This window comes from Salvia splendens, chromosome 5 (assembly GCF_004379255.2).
Source record: "Salvia splendens isolate huo1 chromosome 5, SspV2, whole genome shotgun sequence".
In the NCBI taxonomy this organism is placed as follows: domain Eukaryota; kingdom Viridiplantae; phylum Streptophyta; class Magnoliopsida; order Lamiales; family Lamiaceae; genus Salvia; species Salvia splendens.
The window spans coordinates 14,592,879-14,619,543 of record NC_056036.1 but is presented as its reverse complement, the minus strand read 5'-3'; the positions used below and the strand labels follow the sequence as shown (position 1 = coordinate 14,619,543).

The window sequence follows — 26,665 nt, the reverse complement described above, 5'->3', positions numbered from 1 at the left end:
AAAATGACTACATTCATATATAATTAATTTCTTAGTCTTATCAACCACATAAATACGAAATAATCATATCCATTCGCATCCATTTATTTAATTATTAATTCATCTTTAAAATTCTAAGGTATAAAAACGACAACATGCGTATATACTTAATTTTTCTAATATTATCATCCTATGAAATAATAATAGTCATTCACATTCAATTAATTTTTATTACTAAATATTTATTATAATTGCAAGTTCTAAAAATAACTACTTGCATATATAATTAATCTATTAGCATTATCATCCAATGAAATATAAAATAATCATATCTATTCACATCCAAGTATTTTATTATTAATTCATCTTTATAATTCTAAGTTATAAAAATGACTTCATGTGCAAACACTTAATTTTTAATCGTTATCATCCAAATGAAATATTATTAGTCATTCAGATCCAATTTTATTTTATTTTTATGAAATCATTCTTAAAATTTTAAGTTAGTTTCTTTATTGATGTCATCTAATGAAATAATCATATCCATTCACATCCAATTATTTTATTATTAATTAAACTTTAAATTCTAAGTTATAAAAACAACTGCATGTGCATATACTTGATTCCCAAACGTCGATCATCCAATGAAATATTAGTAGTCATTCACATCCAATTATTTTTTATTACCAAATAATTCTTAAAATTCTAAGTTATTAAAACGAATGTGTGTTTATATACTGAATTTCTAAACATTATCATCCAATGGAATAATAGTCATTAACATTCAATTAATTTTTTATTACTAAATCATTATTTATAAAAATGACTAAATGCATATGCAATTAATTTTTTAATGTATCATTTAATGAAATACTTAATAATAATAGTTATTCACATCCAATTAAATAATACTCCTTATATATATATATATATATATATATATATATATATATATATATAGGATTGTATTCAAATCCTTTTCCCCTTATAAATCCTTTCTCCTTCTTAATCTCATCCGTCGATTTACAGTGATCTAATGGTTTAAATCTTAATCTGAAATTATAAAAGTTTCTTAGTTTTTAACGTGTAAAGGGCAGAATAGGGAATAACAATTGGAGTTAGTTATGGTATGGTCCATGATTTCCTCCGTTGAGGATTTCTGCACTTTCTCAACTTATTTTCTTCAGATTTCGCTGGATTCTTTCTCCATTAGTCCGGGATTAATTTGCGTCGATCACACTGCGAGAAATTTGTATTTCACAGATTCGTCGTTTCTGTATCAAGCGCATACAGATTTTGATTTTCCACGATTGTTCGATGATCAATCGAAGAAGGTAATCCACCTGATTTTCTCTCATGTTTATTGATTTCGATGTTTTCAATGGAAGAAGGTAATCCACCTTATTAATGGCCGCGATTCCATCATCTCACTCCTCCGGAACCGCTACCGACGGGCCCGTCGTCAGCCTGCTCAACAAGCGCATTCGTGCGCTGCGCAAAAAGCTCAACCGCATATCGCAAATGGCGGAATCCCCCTCTCGCGGTAAATCCCTCAACAAAGAGCAGCAGGAAACCCTCCATTCTAAGTCATTCATCGTGCCCATCAATACAAGTCAATAAAGGTCATTCGATTTGTATTTACAGAAATTCTGTTTATCAGTCTGGATTCCCTCATTCAAATTGACGCCCATGTTTATTGATTTGGATGGTTTCAAATTTTTTTTAAAAATTCAGTCGCATAACCAAAATGTCTAGATCAGGAAATTCGTGTTTCATGTAGCTGTGCCTCTATAATGTTTTATCGAAACATTTTTGACATTTTATGGTTATGCGGTGGCTACGGTGCATTCATACTACTAGGTTTGTTATTTCATGTGCCATGGGCGTTCAATCATTCCCCCAGGGTTGCCGATTTCAGGGCCTAGGAGTGTTGTATACTATGAGTTGAATTCGCGGCCGTAGAAGAGGTTGCGTTATTGAGTTGAATGGTTCAACTCGGGGACTTTGAAGTGCATAACGCGTATGTATATTTCAAAACAGATATACATAATGTACATATTGTGTAGTATAATGCGTAGTTTAGTTTCTGTAATGCATGATTTGTGGTATGTAATGAACATTTATCCTTACCTGTTTAATTTAGGTTGTGTCGTGTTTCGATGCTTTACGCACGTTTCTTGTTTTCCCTAATGGTTTAACAAGCCTAGGGGCTAGGGTGTAGTATGTTCTAAGTCTAAAAAACGTTATCCAAATACACGAGCTGCAGTAATTCGTCTGGGGTTGCACATGCATAGCGCGTAGGCATTTTTTTAAAACAAATATACATAATGTACATATTATGCAGTGTAATGCGTAGTTTTAGTGTCTGTAATGCATTATTTGTGATATGTAATGAACATTTATCCTGCCTCGTTTCATTTAAGTTGTGGCGTGTTTCGATGTTTGGCGCACGTTTCTTGTTTTCCCTAAGGGTTTAACAAGCTCAGGGGCTAGGGTCTAGTATTTACAACAACAACCATGTGATGCATAAAACAAGATAAATAATGCATTCAAATAACCAAATAATGTACACAATCACTCAAGTAATGAACATACAAATATTGCATTCATTCTTAGACTCATGTACAACAGCAATCTAAAGATGCATAAAACATGATAAATAATGCATAGAAATAGCAACATAATGTACAAACATGATAAATAATGTACAAATACACGAGCTGGAGTAATTCGTCTGGGTTGCACATGCATAACGCGTATGTATATTTCAAAACAGATATACATAATGTACATAATGTGTAGTATAATGCGTAATTTAGTTTCTGTAATGCATGATTTGTGGTATATAATGAACATTTATCCTTACCCGTTTAGGTTGTGCCGTATTTCGATGCTTTACGCACGTTTCTTATTTTCCGTAAGGGTTTAACAAGCCTAGGGGCTAGGGTGTAGTATGTTCTAAGTCTAAAAAACGTTGTCCAAATACACGAGCTATAGTCATTCGTCTGGGGTTGCACATGCATAGCGCGTAGGCATTTTTTAAAACAGATATACATAATGTACATATTATGTAGTGTAATGTGTAGTTTTAGCTTCTGTAATGCATGATTTGTGGTATGTAATGAACATTTATCCTTACCCGTTTAGGTTGTGCCGTGTTTCGATGCTTTACGCACGTTTCTTGTTTTCCGTAAGGGTTTAACAAGCCTAGGGGCTAGGGTGTAGTATGTTCTAAGTCTAAAAAACGTTGTCCAAATACACGAGCTATAGTCATTCGTCTGGGGTTGCACTTACATAGCGCGTAGGCATATTTTAAAACAGATATTCATAATGTACATATTATGTAGTGTAGTGCGTAGTTTTAGCTTCTGTAATGCATCATTTGTGATATGTAATGAACATTTATCTTGCTCCGTTTCATTTAAGTTGTACCGTGTTTCAATGTTTGGCGCACGTTTCTTGTTTTCTCCAAGGGTTTAACAAGCCTAGGAGCTAGGGTGTAGTATCTACAACAGCAACCACGTGATGCATAAAATAGGATAAATAATGCATTCAAATAGCCAAATACTGTACAGAATCACTCAAGTAATGAACATACAAATATTGCATTCATTCTTAAACTCATGTACAACATCAGTCTAATGATGCATAAAACAAGATAAATAATGCATAAAAATAGCTAAATAATGTACAAATATTGCATTAACTCTTAGACTCATGTACGAGTTCCGTGATTCCTTATGCCGTGGAGTTAAACTCTTTATACAATTCAGAAAATCTGTAGAGGTTCGTCGACAATACAGATGGTCAACGTGCCTACCCCTTGGTTTCCAATCCTCCGTCTCTTCCGGAGTTGTACTATTCCCGGCCTCTGATAATTGCTCCCGGAATTTCTGGGCAATTCCTACTGGCAGTATATCGTCGACTGCCTCGTCGATGTCCAATCTTAGCTTCTTTAATGGTGTACAACATACACAATAATAACATACAATTAGTTACATAATGTACAGACTGAATAAATAATGTGGACAGTTATACTGCATTCACTTATACACCCTTGTACAGAAGCCTCAAAATAATGTCTAAAAACTGATACATAATGCATTATAATAATCAAATAATGTTCAGAATCAATCAATAAATGCACCACGAATATTGCAATCACCCATTGTCCCATGTCCAACAACAGTCACATAAAGCATAAACCATGATAAATAATGCACTAAAATAACTAAATAATGTACAGATCCGGTCAAGTAATGAACATACAAATATTTCATTCACTCTTTGACCCATGTACAACAGCAGTCACATGATGCATAAAACAGAATAAAAATGCATTCAAATCACCAAATAATGAACAGAATCTCTCAAGTAATGAACATATAAATATTGCATTCACTCTTAGACTCATGTACAACAGCGGCCAAATGATGCATAAAACAGGAAAAATAATGCAAAGAAATAGCTACGTAATGTACAGATTCGATCAAGTAATGAACATACAAATATTGCACTCACTCTATGACGCATGTACAACACAAGTCACATAATGACTAAACCATGATAAATAATGCATAGAAATAGCTACATAATGTAAAAATTAATCAACTAATGAACATACAACTACCGCATTAACTCATTTACCCATGTACAACAACAGGCCTATAATGCCTAAAACATAATGCACAACACTTCTTACAATAATGTATACATTCCATCGAATAATGCACGACATAATATAACATACACTCAACCCAAAATCATAATGTATACCAATCCATACAATGTACAGAACAAATAATGCACAAACGAATATTAAAATAATAACAAATTTGGTAAACAACTCCGTACAATACTGAACAAATCGCAGCAAATAATGCACAAATGATAACAACATTCACTCATTTACAGGTTTCTTATTAAACTGATTCATGTAGCTTCAAACAAAAATATAATGCACAACAATTCCTACAATAATGTACACACTGCATCAAACAATGCACGAATAAATACAACATTCACTCAATTACAGACATATTAAGTTGTCGACATTGCTCACCTGCAGCCTGGGTTGGTTGGCTTTTGAAAGGCCTGCCTCGTTTCGTCATCCTGGATCTGTGACACAAACCAAAAATCAAATCGGATACAATCTTCTCTCCAAAATCGCTCAATACACAATTGTCAACCAGTTATTAACTACAAACTTCAATAATAGACAGAACCCTAACACAAATGAACACGATTTACTAAAATCTAGACCAAAACAAGTGCGAAAAACATTGAATCGACGATTAGGTGGTGTGTCAGCGGTGATAATCGGCGATAAACAGTGGGTATTATGAAAATTTGAAGCGTTAAAACCCTACCTTGTTGTCGACTCGAACTAAAAGTCGCGCGCGAAGGGAGTGAGTTTTCGACAGTGAAACGGCGGCGGAAGGTTGAATTAACAGCGAAAATCGACACTAAGGTTGGTTTCCGGTGGATTGGAGTGGCTGTTGGGGTTTGGAAATGGGGGGGAATTCGGGGAGACGATGTTGAATCGTGGGTTTGAGGAGTGCGGCGGTGGGAGTGAGAGAGAGAGAGTGGGTAGATGGAAGGTTTATGAAAATCACGCTGAAATCTCGCTCCTTACGTTTTAATTCATTGTTGTTTTACAATTATACCCATATAATGCACAGAATGACTCTAATAATGCAACACGGGATGATTTTGTGATGCTTCATCAAGTCCATCCATTCCATCAATCTAATGGTTGATATTAAGAAGGAACTTAAATCTAATGGAGGAAAAGGATATTAACACTACCATATATATATATATATATATATATATATATATATATATATATATATATATATATATATCTAATTTCTTAATTTCTTAATGTTGCCATCAAAACAATACCTTCTCGTATCATCTCGTCTTCTGAACCTTCTCGTACCATCTCGTCTTGTGAGTTGTTTGTATCATCTTCATACAAATTTTCGGAATTGAAATTCATCCTCGGAGCGTTGTTCAACTCATTCGTACACAATATTTCTCTTCATCGTTAGATCCAAACATGTTAGTGGTATAAAATATCATTGGTGTTGGCCATGAATATTACTCGAATTTTTGAGGATTCAAGGACTTTAAGAAATAAGTTTAAAATATTTAAAAATCTTATAATTTTTAAATTTATGGGAGTTGATAAACATTAAATTGATTTGTTTAAGACATGCGTAAGACACAATTTGAAATTTGGATTAATAATGGAAAGGTTTGTATTGTTCAAGAATTTCATACCATATACTCCACAGTGTAATTTGAGAGTGATTTGACTTTACAAATATAAAAGAAGGGTGATGTAGTAAAGAAATCATGGTTGATAAAAAAATCGTTTAAAATTTAAGGGTATTTTGTTTATACAATGTTTGTTAATTTATCTTTATTCTTATTTCATTTGCTTATGTAATTAAGATCTATCGCAACTCCAATTTAGTTAGATGACCTTAAATTAGGGGTGGGGAAACGGTTCTCGGTTCTTGGTTAACCAAGAATCGAACCTTATTTTTTCAGTTATCGGTTAACCAAGTACCGAAAAAATAAGGTTAAGGTTCGGTCCCGGTTAGTGGATTTAGGCGGTTCTCGGTTCTAACCGAGAACCGAAAGGTTAGAATTGAAGAACCGATTAGTGAGTTTGATTTTAATTTTTTGTAGATTCATTTTAATTTCATAAACCCTACACCCTTCAAGTTTCAAAAAACAATGCTGTGATAGAAACCAAACTCTATATCCCTATAATTTGTCTGCATTTCAAACAAGGGAAAACACAAATCATCTCTCTGATTCAATAACCAATCTCATGATAGCCACTTTGTTTATTAAATTTGGAACTTCAAAGTATTAGATAAATATGGATCATTAGCAAATAACTTAAAATAAACATACTGATATAGGTATATTGACTTATCTTCTATGAAAAAATTACCTAAATTACCTAGTGTTTGGAGTGAAGTCAATATGTGAGCTCTCTCATCTAAATTCTCGTAGCACACCGGCACCGCTGCTCTCTCCCACGCCGGCGACGACGAGGCTGCTGCTTTCTCTTGCGAGGCAATGAGAGGCTGCTGCTCTCTTCGACGAGGCTGTTGTCTAACTCTCCACGCCAATGCTCTCTCCTTCGGTTCCTTAGGTGGAACCGAAGAACCGGTCGGTTAGGACCGATCGGTTCCTTAAGGACCTGAACCGACTAAAGGGTTGGTTACGGTTCTCGTATTTGGAAAAAAAGGAAGTCGGTTAACCGACTAATCGGTTCGGTTCTAACTGAACCGACCGTTTCCCCACCCCTACCTTAAATAACCATTGATGATTGATCTTTTTGCTCGATCACGAGATATTTATTTACCTGATTAATACCAACCATATACGTACAACATTGTTAATAATGCTCGATTTATACATTCCAATTTATTACATAAAATATAAGTTACGACACATAAGGTTAATTTGGGCGGCATTTAATTACCAGTATAAAGTTTTATGATCCAAAATTCACTAACACGTGGCGTAATCATTTGCGTTGTCGTTTCCGAAAAAATGAAAGATTGTAATCATTTGCGTTGTCGTTTCCGAAAAAAATGAAGATCTTTTATACATACTGAACAAAGGAAGAAGGAGAAGGAGAAGAGAAGGAGATGGATAAAAAAAAGTATAATTGATTAATTTTTTATATTTTTCTAAGGTCAAAGTAGTAAGAATGGAGTTACAAATAGTTTTACGTGGGGATCCCAAAAAAGGGATTAATAAGAGTTTGCGATGATAGACATGCATTATCTTCTAGGAACTTATATACTACTCCCTCATCTCACAGTTAAGAAAGTCATGTTTTGCTATTTCGATCCGTCTTATAATAAAAGTCATTTTTCCTTTTTAATATAAATAGTAAGTTAACTTCATATTGCAACAACTTATTTCACTCACATTTTATTATAAAACTGATTTTGATAAATGAGACTCATATTTCAAAAACTTATTTAACTCATTTTTTTTACATTTTTCATAGTATAACTAAATAGGACTCTTAATCCGGGACGGAAGGAGTAGTACAGTAATAGTATTAATCTTTTGTAATCTTATTGTCTTATTCTATATAATAAATATAACTAGCTGGTCAATTAAAATAAGCGGCACCGTACAAGGCAAATTATGGAATATTCAATACATGTCATTTTTTGAAAAAAAAATCAAGTTATATAAATAAAATATCCTTACACTTTTCAAGGTATATTGTTAGAGTACTTAAGTTTGTGCTCCAAAATTGTAATTTGTTTTGTCAATATATTTGTTGAAAGGATTAAGCATCTAAGTAAATTTCTCACGTAGATTTTATATAGAAATGTCAATCATGAGCAACATCCAGAATCCGACGACCCGGCATGATGTTTTTAAGCTAACGACCCATATTTTGAGTTTTGACCCGACCCGACATCTGTCTTTCAATAAAATTCTTTTACCAAGCTAGCCATTAAGGCGATGGTCATTTAATTTATAACAAAGGCGGGGATTGATCGGAGATATAGTTTAGGCTTTGGTCCAATAATTTCATCGGTACATATAATTATATTATCATATTTCAAAGTAATTGAATAGGTAGGTATAATTTGTTGATACGTGTTACGATTAAGTTAATAATTTCTTATTTTCGTGCAAATTTCGATTTTCTCTCTCTCCTTTTTAGGTGAGACAAGATGTGATCGTCCAACAAGTTTGATTACTTTTAACTAATGGTGCTAATCTTAAGATGTGCTGTGTTATCTAGGAAAAGTAACACCTTCAGTTAAGGATAAGTGCATAGTCCCCGATCAAAAAAATAATAAGACAACTTATATTCAAAATTGCAACTCTATATTAGGAGTATTACATGTCAATATTTTTTAATATAAGGATGTTCTTGGAATTAAAGTCTTAAGTGAATTATATTTTAATTACTAGTATAATTTTATCTCATGTTCCTATGAACTCTTTATTTCGGGAAAAAAATGATATATGCCGCGCTTTTTCAGATATTTAATGGGATACGTATAAACTTGGAACATAAAAAAGTCTATATCTTAATTGAACAATGATTCACTAAGACTCCATCGAGTTGGTTAATATTTTTATCGCCAAATTGTGATAAGCGAGGTATAAATCAAACTTTTTCTAGAAAAAAAATTATAAATGGGGAAACCAAAAACAGGGTTAATCTCTTATTCTTTTATATTTTGATTTGTTTGGTAAAAAATGATTGTTTGAGTTGATTTATCCTACAATTAGGTACTCAAATCAATTTTTTTGGCAGTATACATGTTGACTATGGTACATTGTATGATGATAATTTGATAAATATTCCTCCTACTTTCCTTTACAAAAAATCCAACATTGTGAAAAACCCAAATTAATGGAGTATGAAAAGCACACGACAAAAAAATCTTAAAACAAAGTGAGGTGGCTGCTTCGAGGCTCGAGCTCCCTTGAAACAGATGAATATGGAGTAGCTATATGAAGTAGTCCGTTTCACTATAGTTGAGTTATTTTTCCATTTCGGGAAGTTTCTTCATAGTTGAGTAATTTCCATATATGTTAATTTTTTCCTCTTTCTTACTTTACTCTCTCTTACTTTATGTTTTCTACTTTATTCACTTTATACTTTATTCTTTATTCTCTCTACCTTTTTCTCTCTCTTACTTTTTTTAACTATTTATTTAACACACCCAACATCCATTTCTTAGACTCTGTATCCAAAAGTTCCGCCTCAACTATAGTGAAACGGAGGGAGTAGTAATTTATACTGACTGCCGAAATACAAAAACCAATAATATATAAAAATAATCTCTATATATGATGTCTCTATGGTCGGGAAATTTAGGTCTCAAGTCCCACGTACGCAATTTTTGAAAACGACCCAACATCTTCTCCCTCTCTCACTACATTCAATTATTCCAATTCAGAATTGAATACTGCCGAATGATGCATGTGCTTTAGATTTTTTATAAATAAATAAATTTAAATTTAAAGGTAATGCTACGGAGATCTTTGGCTTCATGCATTGATCTCTCAACCATTTAGCCAATTCACACACAAAAACTGTCTTGTATAAACTTTTATAAGTGACTGATTCTACCGCACTGCTGCCCCATACTCGAGAAACTCCTTTCGGCCTGGCCCTACGGGTTGATAACGCTTAGAGCATCCACATCCGTGCTCTTGCCAACGAGCACAGATGTGGGCCCGAACCCACTTTTACTCCATGCTCTTAGGCAAGAGTACAACACCCAAATCCATGCTCAATGGTCCCACCATTCTATCATTCAATTTAAATAAAAACATGTCCACAATATTAAAATGCATTAAAAATACCCAAAATACTATTACTAATTACTAAAAAAATAAAAATTACATAATTAAAATCCTAAAAATTAAATATTTCATAATTAAAGTCTTAAAAATTAAAAATTACATAATTTAAATCCTAAAAATTAAAAATTACATAATTAAATTCATAAGTGGCTGAATTTCGTCCAAATGGATGATGAATGTGTGTATTTATAGATGATTTTGAGATTAATTTTTTTTAAAAAAATTTCAAAATTTTTTAAAAAAAACGGTAATAAAACGACTATATTTTTGGGAATCCGAAAATGTTTTTTTAAAAATTTTTGGTATTATTTTCGATTTTTTTAAAAAAAAGAAAAAGAAAATGCCAACGGCCAATAGAAACGCGTCACGTTGCCTTACTTGCTGCCACGGACGTGCTCTTAGCTAAGAGCAGTGTCGTGCCAGCAGCAAGTGCGCAGCGGCGGACATGGGTGTCCTTGCCGCTGGCACGAACGGACGGACAAATCCCACCGCTGCGGATGCTCTTAGCCCTATGCATGTGGATGATTTTTTGGAGGTATTAAGTTCCACTATGTTGGTAAGAGGGTTCAAACACGCGACCTCAACCAACAATTTCTCATACTATATTAGTTTTACAATTTAAAAACAAAAAGAGCTCAAAACACTTCAAGTTTACGCCAAAAAAGACAATATTTTTAAGTTATATAGACAGATGTAAAATAAAACATAGTGTTGTAACATATCCCATTCTTTTGACTATTTAGAAATATTGTCTATGCACGTTACAGTAAAAATATGTACTACTCCCTCCGTCCCCTAATAGGAGACGCTCATTGACCGGGCACGAGTTTTAAGAAATGTAGAGAAAAGTTGGTTGAAAAAGTTAGTGGAATGTGGAACCCACATTTTTATATGGGTTTTATAATAAAATGTGAGTGAAGTGAGTTAGTGGAATGTGGGGCATACTACCATTTATGGTAAAAATGAAGAGGGACTCTTAATGGGGGACGACTCAAAATGGAAATTAACGACTCTTATTCGGGGACGGAGGGAGTATATATTAAATTTTTAAATATGCTGTAATTTTTTTTGCATCAAACTTATAATCGTAATGGTGTAGTTACGATTGTTAAAAAAAGTGGTAGTTGAACAAAAATAAGAGTATGGTAAAACTAACAAATAAATAGATGGTGCTTCGTGTATGACGAGTTTCACCATACAAATAATCAAATTAATCTTAAAATCTAGTTATTTAAGTTCATTTTCATTAAGATCACTCAAAGTATACAAGATCTTATTTATTGAATTTGATAATCAAGAGAGAAGAGGAAGTAGACATGATTGGAGAATTGTGTTTTTGTGTGTTGTATTTGGGGCAAACCTCTTAATATAGTGTGTTTGCCCTTATTTACATATGGAACGAAATCATCTAATTTGTGATTTATCAATCACGTATTATGTGATATCAATTACATATATTATGCAATATCTTCCCTAATCACATTTATTTGTTTCCAATTCTAACATTATTCTCCCGCATGAACGTTACGGCATGCAAACATAAAGAAACATATAAGTTGGATTGAAAACTACAGAGGTCGGAAAAATAGAATAGTTAAAACTCTGAAATTTGGCCCCACGTCGACTTGGTGATAATCTTAGCTTGTCTATATAAGTGTGGATAACCTTCCCCCTTATGAGGTCTTTTAAGGGGTGAGTGACTCATTTCTAATTTGGTATCAGAGCGGGTCAAGTCGATGATGAATTTATCTTTTTATCTCTTCTCTTGCGACCCATTTTAAGGGGTGAGTGACCCATTTGTAATAAGAATAATGAGAGATAATTGTATACAACAATATAAGATCCCATTATTAGGAGGAGTTGAGGACTAATGACCTTTATTTATAAAATTACATATGATTGCCTCATATATCCAGGAACAATCCATAATATTAAAATTCAATAAAGATAAAAAAAACATTAGAACTGAACTGTCCATAGTATTAACGAATTGATATACTAGGATCTAATTTAAAATCCAATTACTATAACACGTATAAGGTCCAAATTAAATAGAGTCCCTATTTATGTGCATAAGAAGATAGAAACGATTAGGTTTTGTAGTTCAAAAATACTGTCCCACACCTCTACTCCTCTAGTATGGATGTCGAAGCAGTACAAAATTAAAATCCATCCCAGAAATAAAAACCAATGAATATGAATAAGAAATTAAAATTTAAAATTTTGTTGCAGCACACTATTACACTATTGAATGAATGTTTTATTAATAAGTTGGCGAAAGCTCATAACAGTTACTACAATGGAGTATATGTTTATATACACTACCAACATGAAACAGGTAACAAGCAGCACCACACTCAAATCCTAGAAGAGTGGTGCATTCATAGTAACAACACAACGCAAGAGATTTCCGAAATCCACGCTGGTCTTAACCGTTGTTTCCAATCCATTCTTGGATAGCTGAACGCAGCATATGGTTCGGAATAAGCATCTTGTGCTCTAGTTTTTGTTTTGTCACTGGGGATACATCGTGCCTGTCAAGCCATGCCTCTATTGCGTAGTGCTCGTAGCTGAAACCATCAGCTGCTATGAAGGGATTTTCCATTGTTTCCTGCAACCATTTGTACGGCGCAAACGCAATGCCAAGGTAGACAGACTAAGACGAATGCTCGAAAGTAAATAAATTTTACTCGTACAATGTATGTTAATTGTAATATTCGTACCTGAAGAATAGGGCAGTAATAGTGTTTAGGTGGCTGTCTGAGGTCTCTTCGGGCCACCCTACTGGAATCAGCAAACTCTGCAAGTTTTTGCAAAACGGGCAGTACTTCAGTGTCAAGGTCTGGTCGTTCTCTGCATCTGAGTTTGCAGCAGTTCAACGCTACCTGTATGAGTTGTACCGCTTCAGCCAGCGGCCAATCTGCAACCGACTTATCAAGAACATCAGAGAAATTGCCACTGCTCATAGCATTTTCAAACTTCATTATAAGCCCATTGGGATGCCGTGCAGCCAATAACTGGAGGACTATTACTCCAAAAGAGTACACATCGGATTTTGGTCGAAGAGTTCCTGTTCTTTGGTATTCAGGATCCATGTAAAACAGGGTGCCTGCTATAACAGACTCCCCATACTCAGTTATATTGTCAGGCACGAGATCGGAGATGAACTTGGCCAGACCTACATCACCGATTTTGCTCACGTAGTATTTATCTAGCAAAATGTTTCCAGGTTTCAGATCCCGATGAACTATAGGCTCTGGCTTCGTGTGGTGCAGGAAGGCAAGTCCACAAGCAACCTCAAATGCTATCCGAAATCGAAGAGGCCAAGGAAGGGGGGGTCTGCCCCTCCTGGGCAGGATATGATCTTCCAGACTTCCATTCTCCATATACTCATAAACAAGACAGCCAAGTTCTGGACAAGCTCCAAGTAACAATACAATGTGAGGATGACGTAATTGACTAAGCACTTCTACCTGCATATTTTCCATAGTTATTATCATCACAAAGTTACCTCAAAATTACAATATGCTGCTACAAAAAAGATTGCGTGCTAACAGGTACTGCTATCTAGAGATAGCATACCAGACCTAAGTGATGATTTTATTTGGCACAGGAATTAAAAAAAAAGAGTTTTAGTGAGTTAAATGTAGATAGAATAAAGTAGAAGAGAGAAGAGAATAAAGAGAGAGAATAAGGGTTCATTTTTGCAAAAAGAAGAAATGTGTCACTTAGCTTGGGGAATCCCAATGAGGAATACACATCACTTACCTCAGGGCGGCGTGAGTATTATGTTTCCATAATCATTGGGTGTATGAAGGATACTATTTCGGTTACGTGTAGACCAGTCTTATTCATGATAATATACCTAAGTGAATGATGATATTGGCAATTAAATAAACAAATCAATAGATGACCATGAAGGATGGAGGGTAGTAACCACGGTGACATGGATTTTTCATGCATCGAAGCCCCTAAGTATCTACCTTTCGCTAATATAACAGGCAGAAGCACTTTATGTACTGAAGTATGATAAATTCTGCTCAAAACATATAGCAAAGACGAGTTTGAAGTGGGTAAGCTTGCCACTATAACGCAGCTTCAGTTGTTTAATATTGGGAAATGCCAAATAGATAGGCAAAATAAGGGTCAAACCTCTTTTAGAAATTCCTTCTTTCTGTCAGAAGCCTCAGGGCGAAGAGTTTTAACAGCAACTGAGGTGTGATCAAGGCGGCACTTGTAAACTTTACCATATGCTCCTTCGCCGATCAATTTATTTTCTTCAAAAGAACAGGTTGCTATATGTATGTCATCTCTCGTGTACCTTCTATAACGTAGATCACCAAACATTAGTGCGTCAACAATTCTGTTTTTCTCTAATGATTCTTTATGTATCATGAGTTCTGCCATCTGCCTTTCATATGTCTCTTCCGCAAGAAGTTTTTTGGCCACATCAGCCTCCTTCTCAGCTTCCAGATATTTCTCTCTCTCTAGACCAGCAATTTTCCTTAAGTTTACTTCTCTTTCCTGTGCAGCATTCACTCTCTCTGCTTCCTGAATGCACTCAGAAGAAAGCAAGTGGACCTGAAACAAATAGGCCACAAACTAATTATCCTAAGCATCCTTGGTTAAACTTTAAATTTCAAGCCCTCATTTCAAGATAATCTAATGTGCATTCTGCAATATGTTACATGTCAAGCCATCCACAACGGACTTCTATATTAACGTTAAAATAGATAAGGGTAGCCATTATTCTGTGAGAATGTGGTGATCTTTTCAGGGGAAGCAACCGGGACAATAATTGAAATAAATAAAATGTTGCTATCACATACAAAAGATCAAATATTTAGATGGTAAAGAAGTTGAGCTCAAACCCTGTTCTGTGCATGGACCAGGTCTTCACAAGCTTGATTATACATGGTTGTAGTATTCTCCACTTCCAGGCGCAGTTGCGCTATTTCAGCCCGAATGTCTGACTGTAGAACAGATGTAAGCATGCTTGTTATGTTAAAACTGATTTTTGTGTGTAACCATGACCTACTGAATACTTGGAGTTATGGTTAGAAGGCGGTCACCTGTTCTGAGTGCGTAGCAGATATTGAAGGGAATTCTTTCTTTCTTGACATATCTGAGAGTCTCTCTTCTGAGGCTTGATAAGATGCTTCCTTTAAGGTATCAGGATTCACAGAAGAGAATGTTGTTCTTTGTGAACGAGGAGGATGATGACTAACATCTGAAAGGCAGTTCTTATATTTGGAGTCTGAAGATGAAGAAGAATAGGTGAATGAACGAGAATCATAATCCCTCCCTGTTAAAGTGTCAATCAAACAAGTTAAGCTAGGAAAACATATCAAATAGAGAAGGCACCTTATAATGAACATACCGGAGGTTGACATAGGATTTAAAGAATTCGATATGATTTTATTTGCTGAGACCACATAGATTTTGCACGTATCAGGAGCATGTTTGAGAACTACTGATGGCACCTCAGAATCCTTGGGTGTCCTGAGAAAAAGAAATAATGATACATCAAGACAGTAGCCAAAGATCACAAACCAAACGATTTAGCATACAAGATGCCATGCACTACTTAAAATATAGCACTCCCTTTGCTTGGATACGTCAACAAGCATTTCGACATTTTAGTTTACTCCTCCCAAAAACCAAGTGAATGGATCAGTGATTTGAACACAAAAAAGGTACACATGGTAACTGAAAAGCCTCTGCAATTAAAATAAATAATAATTTACTTGCCATAAATAAGATATTTGGAAAAAGTGGTCAGTGCAAACTTTACCTATAAAAGTAATTGGAGGAGGAGGAGCCCAACACTAAACTTGTTGCTCCTGAATCAGATATATACCTCAGAAGAGCAGACGCAGGATTGTCTCCTTCCAGTAACAAGGTCTCAATCTAAATTGGCTCAACACACTTCAAGATGAATAAACTAGGGAAAACTAAAGCAGACATAGACAGAAAACTAGGAAAGCTCACCTTCTGTGTCCTGTATAGATACTTAAAAGTCGAAAGATTTTCCTCAGATTTTGCCTGCATATCATTAGTATACATTTCCACCACACTTTCATCTAGCTCGGTTATGGGTGCACTACCACCTGCTGCAAAATAGATGACGGAAAAATAAATCAGTGGACGGCAATAGCCAGATGATGATTTTGCACTGAAGGCCAAATTTGTGATTCTGATTATGCACATATAAACACAACAGTCAGGTACTACGGAGAAAGTATCAAACAAGAAAGCATTGGGAAAGATCATCCAGCTAGAAGTCAGGTGATTTATATTCTAGATTTCAGTTCTTGTACTCTCGGTAGCCAAAATGAAGAACTAGATTATGAAGATCTTGCTGAATTGGATTGGATCCAAAATCTCTATTGAAATTACACCAGTCAGTCTCATCTAAATTGTTCAGTCTGGCAATTCAGAAGCACTTAAATGGATCTTTCTTTTTCTCCCACCTACAATTTCCCAGGGAAAAAGCAGAAGAAGCAGAGCAACCTGCATTTACACTGATTCACTATCTCCTTAGCAGTGCACCAGAAGCACAATGAGTAGCATCACTACGTCGCTAAACAAACATCAACGATTTCTAAGCAACACTCTGTATGATCAAACTGCACAATCCATGACTACAACATCCCCCCTCAACAATTTAGGGACAGGTGTCGAGTCCATGAACTCTCACCGCTCCCGCAGCAAAAATAAAACCATATTTGACGTCCAATTCAAAAAAATTAATCTCTGCAATCACCACACACACACAAGTACATCATGACGGACGGACCTAACAAGTTGCAAGCATATCAAATTATAATTAAACTGACAAATATCGCAAAATAAAAATAATTAAAAAAATCTCCACATTTAAACGCTAATAAACCAGCCTCCCTCAGTCAGTTCCAATTAAAGATATCAGTGAGGAAGAGAAGGATGTGGTAGAGTAGAAGCTAACGTACAGGGAGTGGGAACGCAAGTGATGGTAGGCATGACGCGAACGAGAAGCAAACGATCGGATGTGTGCAGCAAATTCTCCATAGCCCAGCGCAGGGCCCGCTGGCTGCCCCTCCCGTCGGAGCTCTTCACGGCCACAGCCACAGTCGTCATCGTCGGAGCGCCACAATTTACTTTGACTTGTACGCGGCGTGAAATTGGATATGAATCGTGACAACTGACAACTGAAAAGGGATAGGTACAGCTAGTTGACCGTTCTATTGCTTGGCGGCTACACCTTTTCACAACTTATTTACTATTTATTCTAATAATAGAGTCTGTTACACTATATGATTTTAATGAAAAAATAATTAAAACTGTATTTCCTTTTACTGTTATTATTTGTCACTAATTTTTTTTTTCGATTCGTCCATAAATTTTACACAATTATTTTTACTACTGTTTAGTAAATCTCACATTATTCTAATTTTTTCATTAACTTATGATAACTAATGCCGAATAGAAAGAGTATGATACATAATAAAAATGACTAATTTTGTGGGATTATTTAAAATTTTTAAGGACTAGTATATTAGAAAAGGAGAGAAATCGATCATTAAAAAAAAGAGTCGATCACAACAAGACTCCGGATATTATGGTAGTCCAAAATATTGGAAATTACCAAAAAAATGATTATGTGAAAAAATGTGAAGTCAAGATTTTGTATCCACCACCTCCAACATTAAAACAGATTAAGTTTCAGTGAGACCAATAAGCTCAAATACACACCAGCTTGCACTGAGATTTTTACACACATCTATGTAAAGAGCTCCACTTCTCATGTTTTCAACTCTATTTCCAACTCTATATCTGAAATGCAGTTTCTGATCACAGCATTCTTCATTCCAAAGGAAGACCCCATAATGATCATCTGTTCCAAAGCTGACAGAGCACCATCATCACAAGCCCTCTTCGTGAGGGGCACTTCTCGTTCACTCAGCAATCTTTAATTCTTGGAGGTATGATGATTGGCAGGATGAAGCACATTACAGGAACAATTCCCCACTGTTTTTCCAATCTCATGTACCTTGATCTTGAAGATACTAACAATCCAGTCCAGTTTAGGAAAACATTCCATCAACTTTGGGGAATTAAAGGAATCTGTTGTAGCTTAGTCCATCAATGAATTGACTCACAGGTCCACTTCCCACAAGTTTTTATGCATTGATAAACACTCAGTTTCTTGATCTCAGTTTCAATTCATTGCCTGGATCCATCCCAGATTTTTTTGAAGGCCCCCTCAATCTGACATCTTGGCTTCACCAGCACAAGTTTTTGAACCAGATACCAATATAGTACTACTCATTGGAAGAATCCCAACAAAAATAGGGAATCTGAAGTTAGTTTCTGTATAGAGATTAAGCTTGAATAAGCTCACGGTCAGTTACCAATTCCACTGTAAAGTAAAGCTGCATAACATGTGGAATCTTAATCTGTCAATAAACATGCTCACATATAATCTGCCTGACATAGCTTTGATAAAAGGCTTCCTTCTCTACTATCAGTAGATCTTTCTTGCAACGATCTCGATTTACAGACCATCCCTGATTGGATCAGGAAGAGGCACTGTATGATGTTCATCTAGCAGGCTGCAAGATCAAATGAGCACTACCAAACTTCACAAATCCCGAATTCTTGACCACATTAGAATTATCTGACAAAAGGGATTTCAAGCTTAATGTCGAACATAACAAACTTGGAAACTGGGAAGATTCAACTTACTCACATCAGATCCCTCATCAATCAAACTCCCAAAGCAGATCACCATTCTCGATCTCCAATAAAACCGATTGCATTGCTCTCTCTCACTCCCCAAATTACTTGGCAACCAATAAACAACTTAAAAGTACTCAACATAGGAAGCACCAAGATTTTAGGTCATATTCCAAGTTCAGTTTCAAACTGGCTAAGTTGGAAGGGGTTGACATTTCAAGAAACCAAATAGCAGAACGAATTCCTATGAGAAGCTCGTAGGGAAAGTAGAGTTGTCTCGACATATCCTTGAACAAGCTCTTGGGAAAAATTCCAAAGAGATTGCTGGGAATCGAAGCCCGGAAGCATGCAAATGTCAGGGTTTATAGATTGTGTGGGAAGATCCCACAAGGAAGAACTTATAACATTTTCTGTGAAGATGCATATGCTGACAATCTGTGCTTGTGTACCAAACCACTACCACCTTGTACCAGCAAATGTTACACACAGCCTTCTGTTTTGATTTTTTTCAAATGGGATCTTGTTGTTTCTATTCACATACTAAACACATGTCGCAGAAGTGGCATTAAGTTAGATCTCGTAGATATGGCATTATAGTGAATAGGAGAGTGTTAGATCTCGACCAAGATAACTGAAATCATAAACAGATGAATCAAGAATCCTGCATCTTTTACCATCTTTGGGAACTGACAACATCTCCAACAATGAACTCTCGTAAAGTTTTATATTTTATTTTTTGGTGAGTTGAAGAAAGTAAATTACTTGGATTACTCTCTCTATTGAGAAAATACTAATCCATCTGTCCCACTTAATTCACAAAACAACATTGCATAAAATCTCATACCAGAGAGAAAAAGTGTCTGTTAATGTGTCTATTAGAGTGGGACAGAGAGAGTATATTTCTTTCTCTATTAACAACTAAAAACAAATCAAATAATGAAAACAGTGGATGAAGATATCAAAAAAAAATGTACGAAAGGTAAATATTGATCTATAACATAATATCACATATTCAATCACCCAAAATGATTAAGGACATTTGGTCATCCACAGATGCAAAATCAAGTAAACTAGATATTGGACAGATGCAAAATCAAGTAAACTAGATATTGGATGGTTTGACAGTACATAGTAATCTACCATTATCCAGCAAAATAAATGAGGCCTATGTATATCATCCCCAAAGGTAATCCCCACTGTGCTTGCTATGGGGTAAGATATTGGTGAGGCCTATGACAAATAACAGTATTTGAATCATGTAAAGTATCAGCTTTGGTCAGAAAGGACAAGGGAAGAGCTTGCCACACAAAAGGGCATGTTGCATGCCGTGGTTAGCATAAACTTTAAGACATCATACACCGGCAAGGGTCATTGACTATGGCTATCTAAGATGATTCACGACCACAAGATTTTCTTTTCTAGAAAAACTAGTCTCTTGGAAACTACTGATTGGTGATATAGAAAATCAATTACCAAGTCTCTTAACTGTTTTGCGCTCTCGTAAGATTTAGTTCCTGATACAATTACTTCCAGTTCTCTGTCAGTTCTTTTATGATTGATTTCCTCCTGCATGAAAAAAAATTAGTATATCAAGTGTCAGGTGGTTCTGTATTTGTGATGAGTGAGTGAGAGCATGTAATTACATGTTAAAAACCTTGTTAATATCAGCATGCATGCATGCATGCACATTCTTGCTACTACCAATTTTGTAAAAAAAGGGTCATGGCACTCTAATGTGGCGCTTTTTGGAGAAAACGCCATTGCAACGGTGGTTTTTGGTGTCTTTTATAGCAGCCACCATAACCGCTATGGCTAATGTTTTAATATTTCAGCCCATTAAGCCGGAATCAGTCTCTTTAACCCGTATTCCAATTAAAAAGAGAGATTTTATGTTCAAAATCACATGGCCTCCAAATCGGCCCCAACTCTTTCTCTCAAAAACCCATATCCAATGTTACATTTATTATGCATTAAACGAATATGATATAGTTACATCTTTCATACTCCCTCTGTCCCATTAGAAATGAAATGTTTTCCTTTTATCCCATTAAAAATGAAACGTTTCTAAAAATAGAACCAAGACTCTCTACTTTTTCTTTTCGCTTACTTTACTCTCTCTTCATTAACTCACAAAGCAACACTACATAAAATCCCGTGCCGGAAACCAAATGTTACATATTTAATGAGACGGAGGGAGTACATTCTCAATTACGATGTTACATAACATATTCATTTGTATATGATACAGACATATGTATATTACACAATACTCCTTCCTGTCTCCTAATACTAGGGATTTTGGGGACAACACAACTTTTAACGCGAAATTGGTAAAATGAGAGAGGGTATAGAGAGAAAAAGTGATTAGAGTGTTGTTAGTGGAGAACGAGGCTCACTTCATAAGAAAGAAAAACTTGCCCATAATGGAAGTAAACTAATTTTATGATACGGACCAAAGGAAAATGAAGACTATTGCTTGGGGACAGAGGGAGTACATTACATAATATATTTATTGTATATGTAAACTGAATCTTTCCTACAAACTTCAAACTATGATTTGGACCGTTGGATTTCAAGATTTGATGTCAGCAGATGACCAATAACGTCAACAAAAAATGTCAACACAACATCACTCGGTTGACAATGTTGACGTTACATCAAATGTTGAAATCTAACGGTCAACATCATAGTTTGGTGTTTGTACAATATATAGAGTTTACATTTTATTACATCCCAACATACATATTACAAAATACATTGCATAACATATCTATTGAATCAATGCTTCAGTACATATTTGATTATTAGTATTTCTTAAGTATTTATATGTTTTTATTATTATTTCTTAAGTATTCACATGTGTTTTTATTATATTATTATTATTTTCAAAAGTTTTGCATTTTATATTTCATACTTTATATCTACTTTAATAATATTCTATTTATTTATTTATCAACCGCCATGACAACCTGACATATCCTTACGGCGGTTTTTTGGTCGGCTGCCATGCACCATTGACAACATTTACTACATAATGCAGCAACAGTTTGGAGTTTGGACATAACCAGAGCCAGAGACAATTCATTACAATAGCATAAAATGGACATTTTAAAAAAAAAAATACTCCTTCTGTTCCATAAAAATAGCACATCTTGAAATGACATGAGTTCTAATGCACAATTGATAAAGTAAAATAGAAAGAAAAAATGATTGGAGTATTGTTAGTGGAAAATGGGGGTCAACTCATTAGAGAGAAAAAAGTTAATATTAAAAATAGAAGTGCCTATTTTAATGGAACGAACTAAAATGACAAAAGTAGTCTATTTTTATGGCACAGATAGAGAGTATTAAAAAAACAGAAAATAGAGCATGGACTGCGATCAATTGAATTAAACCAACAAATTAAGAAAAGTAACCCACTCACAGGGAGTATGTTCCTTATACTTGCTCCAAATGTGCCTGCCGATGGTTTTTGGGTGATAACCCATGGCCTGCATAAGTATATAATTGAAGAACGCTAATTTTCCACAAAAAAAAACGAAGACCATAACTTATTAATAATTAAGCATGTACACACATCCATAGCGACCTCATCAAACAGACAGGCATTTGATTTAGAAATAGTGTTACATGAAAAGTACTAAGAAGATCCAAGGGGCGCGGGGCAATCTGCTTGGCATTGCAGTCTTTCGACACTACCTGTTGTTTTTCCATTTTCATTGTAATTTTTAACTGTTAATGTGAAGCAAATGAAAGGAAGTAATCAGAGAGGAGGGTACAGTTATTTTTTTACTACATATGATTTAAGGAAATAAACTATATCCTTAAATACAGAGTAACTGCCACACTACATCTTACCATCATCCGACATATTTGTTTCTATATTCAACTGCTTTAACATCTTAGATGGGTGCATAAAATAGATTGATAACAGGAATTAACAGCCACTCCACCAAACAAAATAAATCTCAATTTGGACCAAATTTGGACCAAACACATACTTTACTATTGGAGCCCTTCTTGTTCAGGAACAAAGTTTTCAAGAACTTGGTAAACTTGCACCAATATGACCAAATTTATTGAATACAGAGCAGTTTACAAACAGTGATGCACTTCTACAAATACAATTCATCTCCAAGGAAATACCTAGAATTAGTAAAGCACTAAAATAATTAAGCTAGTAATTTCTTCAGAAAAAGTCATAGGCATGCCACCAACAAAATAAGGGACAAGTTGGAAAAGGAAGGTTAAAAGAAAAGATGTCCTCCCTCCGTCACAAAGTAGATGTCACACTTGAGAGATGGCACGAGATTTTAGGAGATGTTATTTTGTGTGTTAAGTGGTGAGAGAAAATATAATTTTATAATTGATGTGAGAAGGAACTTTTTCCAAAAGAGGAAATGTAACATCTTTTGTGGGACAAACTAAAAAGGAAAGTGTGACATCTACTATGAGACGGAGGGAGTAATAAATAATTAGAATTCACCTCACATGAACATTGATCATAAACCACCCAAAAGACTTCAAAAAGTAGGCAAAAATTAATCATACGGCTCTTCATTATGAAGGGAAAATATGCATACTAACCCCAGCACAAGTGATCAACGCCGGGATCACTTAATGTGGAAAATGTTATATGGGAAGAAGAAGCACAACTTCAGGAATCTTTTATTTTCTTACAATATTGTTAACATAAATTTTAGACCTGCAACTTATTGCAGTAGACGGATTTTATTCGGTGAACTCAAAAAGTCCGATGTCAATTGTGCAGGACTTGAAGAAAGCACGATTATTATTGAGCAAACCAATGTTTCAAGTTTATTGAAGCCTAATGAATACCTTCCTTTTGAAGACACAACAAAGTGTTTTGGACTGTCCAAGAATTCATGTACAGTCTGAGCCTTCGTTTGACTATCCACCATTATGGCGCCCCTTGCAAATGGGTCTGAGACCAGACTTGGAAACACATATGCTTCTGCCAGAATAGTAGTTTTCTCAAAAATGAAGCTCTTGATCACTGATGCAGTTAGGCCTTTCTCCAGATTATTGATCAATATAAAAAAGTGATCATCACTCGTAGCCAAATCATTAGTGTTGCAAGGTTTCGGTCCCATATCTTCATCTTGATTTGTGCATTGGTTATAACTGCTATCCTTTGCTGAATCTTCCATTCACAATTTAAAAAAACACTTATCAAAACAAGAAAAGATGTCCCTGCACTAAAATAGCTTTCAAAATGAAATGTATTTTGTTTGTGTGCCATGGAACATCACACAATTAGATTATAGCATATCTTTCCAATGCACCACCTAAGTGCACAAAAGTTCATCTCAAGTAAAGCACAAGGGAATAAAGTTTCATGATAGGAGACATGTCCATTTAAATGGTAGAAAACATTCTGTACAATAATTAAAGAAAACCTTTCATTTCATCTGCTTGACTTTTAAGCCTCATCCTGATCTCCGACTCCTGCAAACAGATTATACAATCAAATCCAAAAGCTATTCTAATGACAAACAAGTGGCATATAGAATAATATTACCAGGGGTCTCTTTTGAGATGATTCAGAATCATTTCTAATAGATGCGTGACTCTTCCTAGCCATTTTTGCAAAAGCAATGATTCTAGGATCAATGTGAGTTGCAGTATCTAAAAAACAGATACTGGCTATACTAACAGATGTCAAGGTACCACGACCACGGCCATGTTTCCAGAATAGCACAAAGGAGCACAAACACTCCTCTTCCCCACCAACACATGAATGTGTCCTTCGGTACACCTGCCAAATACATGATGATCCAACACAAAAGAGTTTGATATATGACATTGAAACAGACTGATATCACTTCAAGTATATAGTACCTTCTATCTAAAGCGGACAACGGAACCTAAAATCCATACCGTGTCTCAATATTGATACACTAGTGAAGGTAAACTGAAACGAAACTAACAGAAAGAATGCAGGGTTTGCAATTAAGAACATTGCAAGATGACAGTGACAAAAAATTCCAGTATCTTCGTAGAAACCTTAACCAGAAAGCCACTCTCAAATGATTTACTTGAATTTGACAACAAAGTACAAACTGCCTCGCATAAAAATTCTCTAGAGGAGGATTATTTCATTTCTCAATGGTTGTCCAAAGAACATGCCCTGTTTCTAGAAATACACCGTAATTCAAATGATTGACGATTACTTCTCCTTGAGATACAATATAACTTCAGAATAAAATGCTATACCTAAAATTTCTTTATTGCCAAGTGAATCATACAATATAAGTACGAAATCAAGCCCTAAAACTCCATAAATGTATAAAATGATTAGGATCCTTTTAAGGACGAATTTGGCGGAAAAGATGCACACCTAGCTACTCCTATTATGTAGAATGAATAATCCTTGATGTGCAATAGCAACTAGAATGAGTAGAGAGAGAGAGATATTGAAAATCGCACCGCATCAACAACGGCGTCGTAGAACCTGAGGTCATCATCGGTGGTGCCATGTGCGGCGCAGACAGTGGTTCCGACGGATAGCTTGAGGCACTCGTGATCCTGCAACTGGTGCGAAACCGGTCTGAAGCGGGAAACGAGCTCATCCACCTCCGACTCGGTTCGGAATTTCGAGGCGTGGAAGACAATTTCGTAGACCTCCGGCGAGCACATGTATTTGACGGTGAGCATCTCGGCGCCGGCGTCGAGAAGGACGCACACGCTGTACCAGGCGTCGTCCTCGCTGGCTCTGTACTCTAGGTCGTATGGTGACGTGGCATCAGTTGCCTCCATTAACGCCTGGGACGTGCTGCAGTGCATGCAGGGTATGAATGTGAATGGAATACAAGCACGCCGCAATCAAATTTCCCAATCCGTTTTAAAACCCTGAATTGAGGAATGGAGAGAGGAGTAGGGCGATTCTGTTTTGATCTTGCTAGAGACAGAGTAGACAAACAAGGCCGTTCGCTTCCTTTTTCATGGAGTACAGTACTCCTCCCTAATTTCAAAATTTGTACAGGTTTCAACACGATCATACCTCTCAATTCTCATCCAATATTTAATTAATTTTTCTCTTTTCCAATATTTCATTATTCTTCCAAATTACTACTCCCTACAGTATTTAATTAGTAAAAAAAAAGTCACGAGATATTTTTTGTAAAATGTACGTGATGTATGTATGTATGTAGTATGGCGGAGATAATTGTAACATGTATGTTTGGGTTGTGATGCTACGTATCATATAGCTCATCCCACAATAATTGTCACTCTTTTCCATTTCAATCTGTTCCACGATAATTGTCACACTTTCATTTTTACCATAAATTATAAGTAGGTCACACATTCCACTAACTCACCTCACTCACATTTTATTATAAAATCAATATAAAAAAGTAGGGTCACATATTCCACTAATTTTTCCGACTAAATTTTTGTTTTCATTTCTTAAAATTTATGGGACGGAGGGAGTATTTTTGTATGCAATGTATGCATTAGCTATGTATGGAAACATATAATAATAGTAGATAGAATCGCGTGAAAGAGATCGAGAGTGATTATTAAAAAAAAGGTATTTTCATCTATTATAAAATAATGAAAA

General features: G+C 35.3%; 2 protein-coding genes across 6 annotated transcripts; both read right to left on the bottom strand.

The window, feature by feature from the left end:
* Positions 1-12,601: 12,601 nt before the first annotated feature.
* Positions 12,602-17,603, bottom strand: LOC121804768 (U-box domain-containing protein 34-like). 3 transcript variants are annotated; one of them, XM_042204424.1, is made up of 10 exons: positions 17,334-17,603; positions 16,354-16,475; positions 16,157-16,272; positions 15,743-15,864; positions 15,435-15,667; positions 15,234-15,335; positions 14,515-14,943; positions 13,248-13,835; positions 13,086-13,162; positions 12,808-12,973 (listed from the first exon to the last, which is right to left on the bottom strand). In XM_042204424.1, the coding sequence occupies exons 1-10, from the start codon at positions 17,479-17,481 to the stop codon at positions 12,949-12,951; spliced, it is 1,962 nt and encodes a 653-aa protein (XP_042060358.1). In that variant the 5' UTR covers positions 17,482-17,603; the 3' UTR covers positions 12,808-12,948. The 3 variants fall into 3 exon arrangements, with proteins under 3 accessions (XP_042060356.1, XP_042060357.1, XP_042060358.1); XM_042204422.1 differs by having other exon boundaries at positions 12,602-12,973; positions 13,086-13,835; XM_042204423.1 differs by having other exon boundaries at positions 12,602-12,973; positions 13,086-13,835; positions 16,354-16,472.
* A 444-nt stretch (positions 17,604-18,047) lies between these two features.
* LOC121804775 lies at positions 18,048-26,472 on the bottom strand. 3 transcript variants are annotated; one of them, XM_042204438.1, is made up of 6 exons: positions 25,531-26,472; positions 24,623-24,859; positions 24,501-24,549; positions 23,920-24,244; positions 22,505-22,571; positions 18,048-20,646 (listed from the first exon to the last, which is right to left on the bottom strand). In XM_042204438.1, the coding sequence occupies exons 1-6, from the start codon at positions 25,885-25,887 to the stop codon at positions 20,476-20,478; spliced, it is 1,206 nt and encodes a 401-aa protein (XP_042060372.1). In that variant the 5' UTR covers positions 25,888-26,472; the 3' UTR covers positions 18,048-20,475. The 3 variants fall into 3 exon arrangements, with proteins under 3 accessions (XP_042060372.1, XP_042060373.1, XP_042060374.1); XM_042204439.1 differs by having other exon boundaries at positions 23,920-24,238; XM_042204440.1 differs by having other exon boundaries at positions 20,516-20,646; positions 22,505-22,597.
* Between the last annotated feature and the right edge of the window lie 193 nt (positions 26,473-26,665).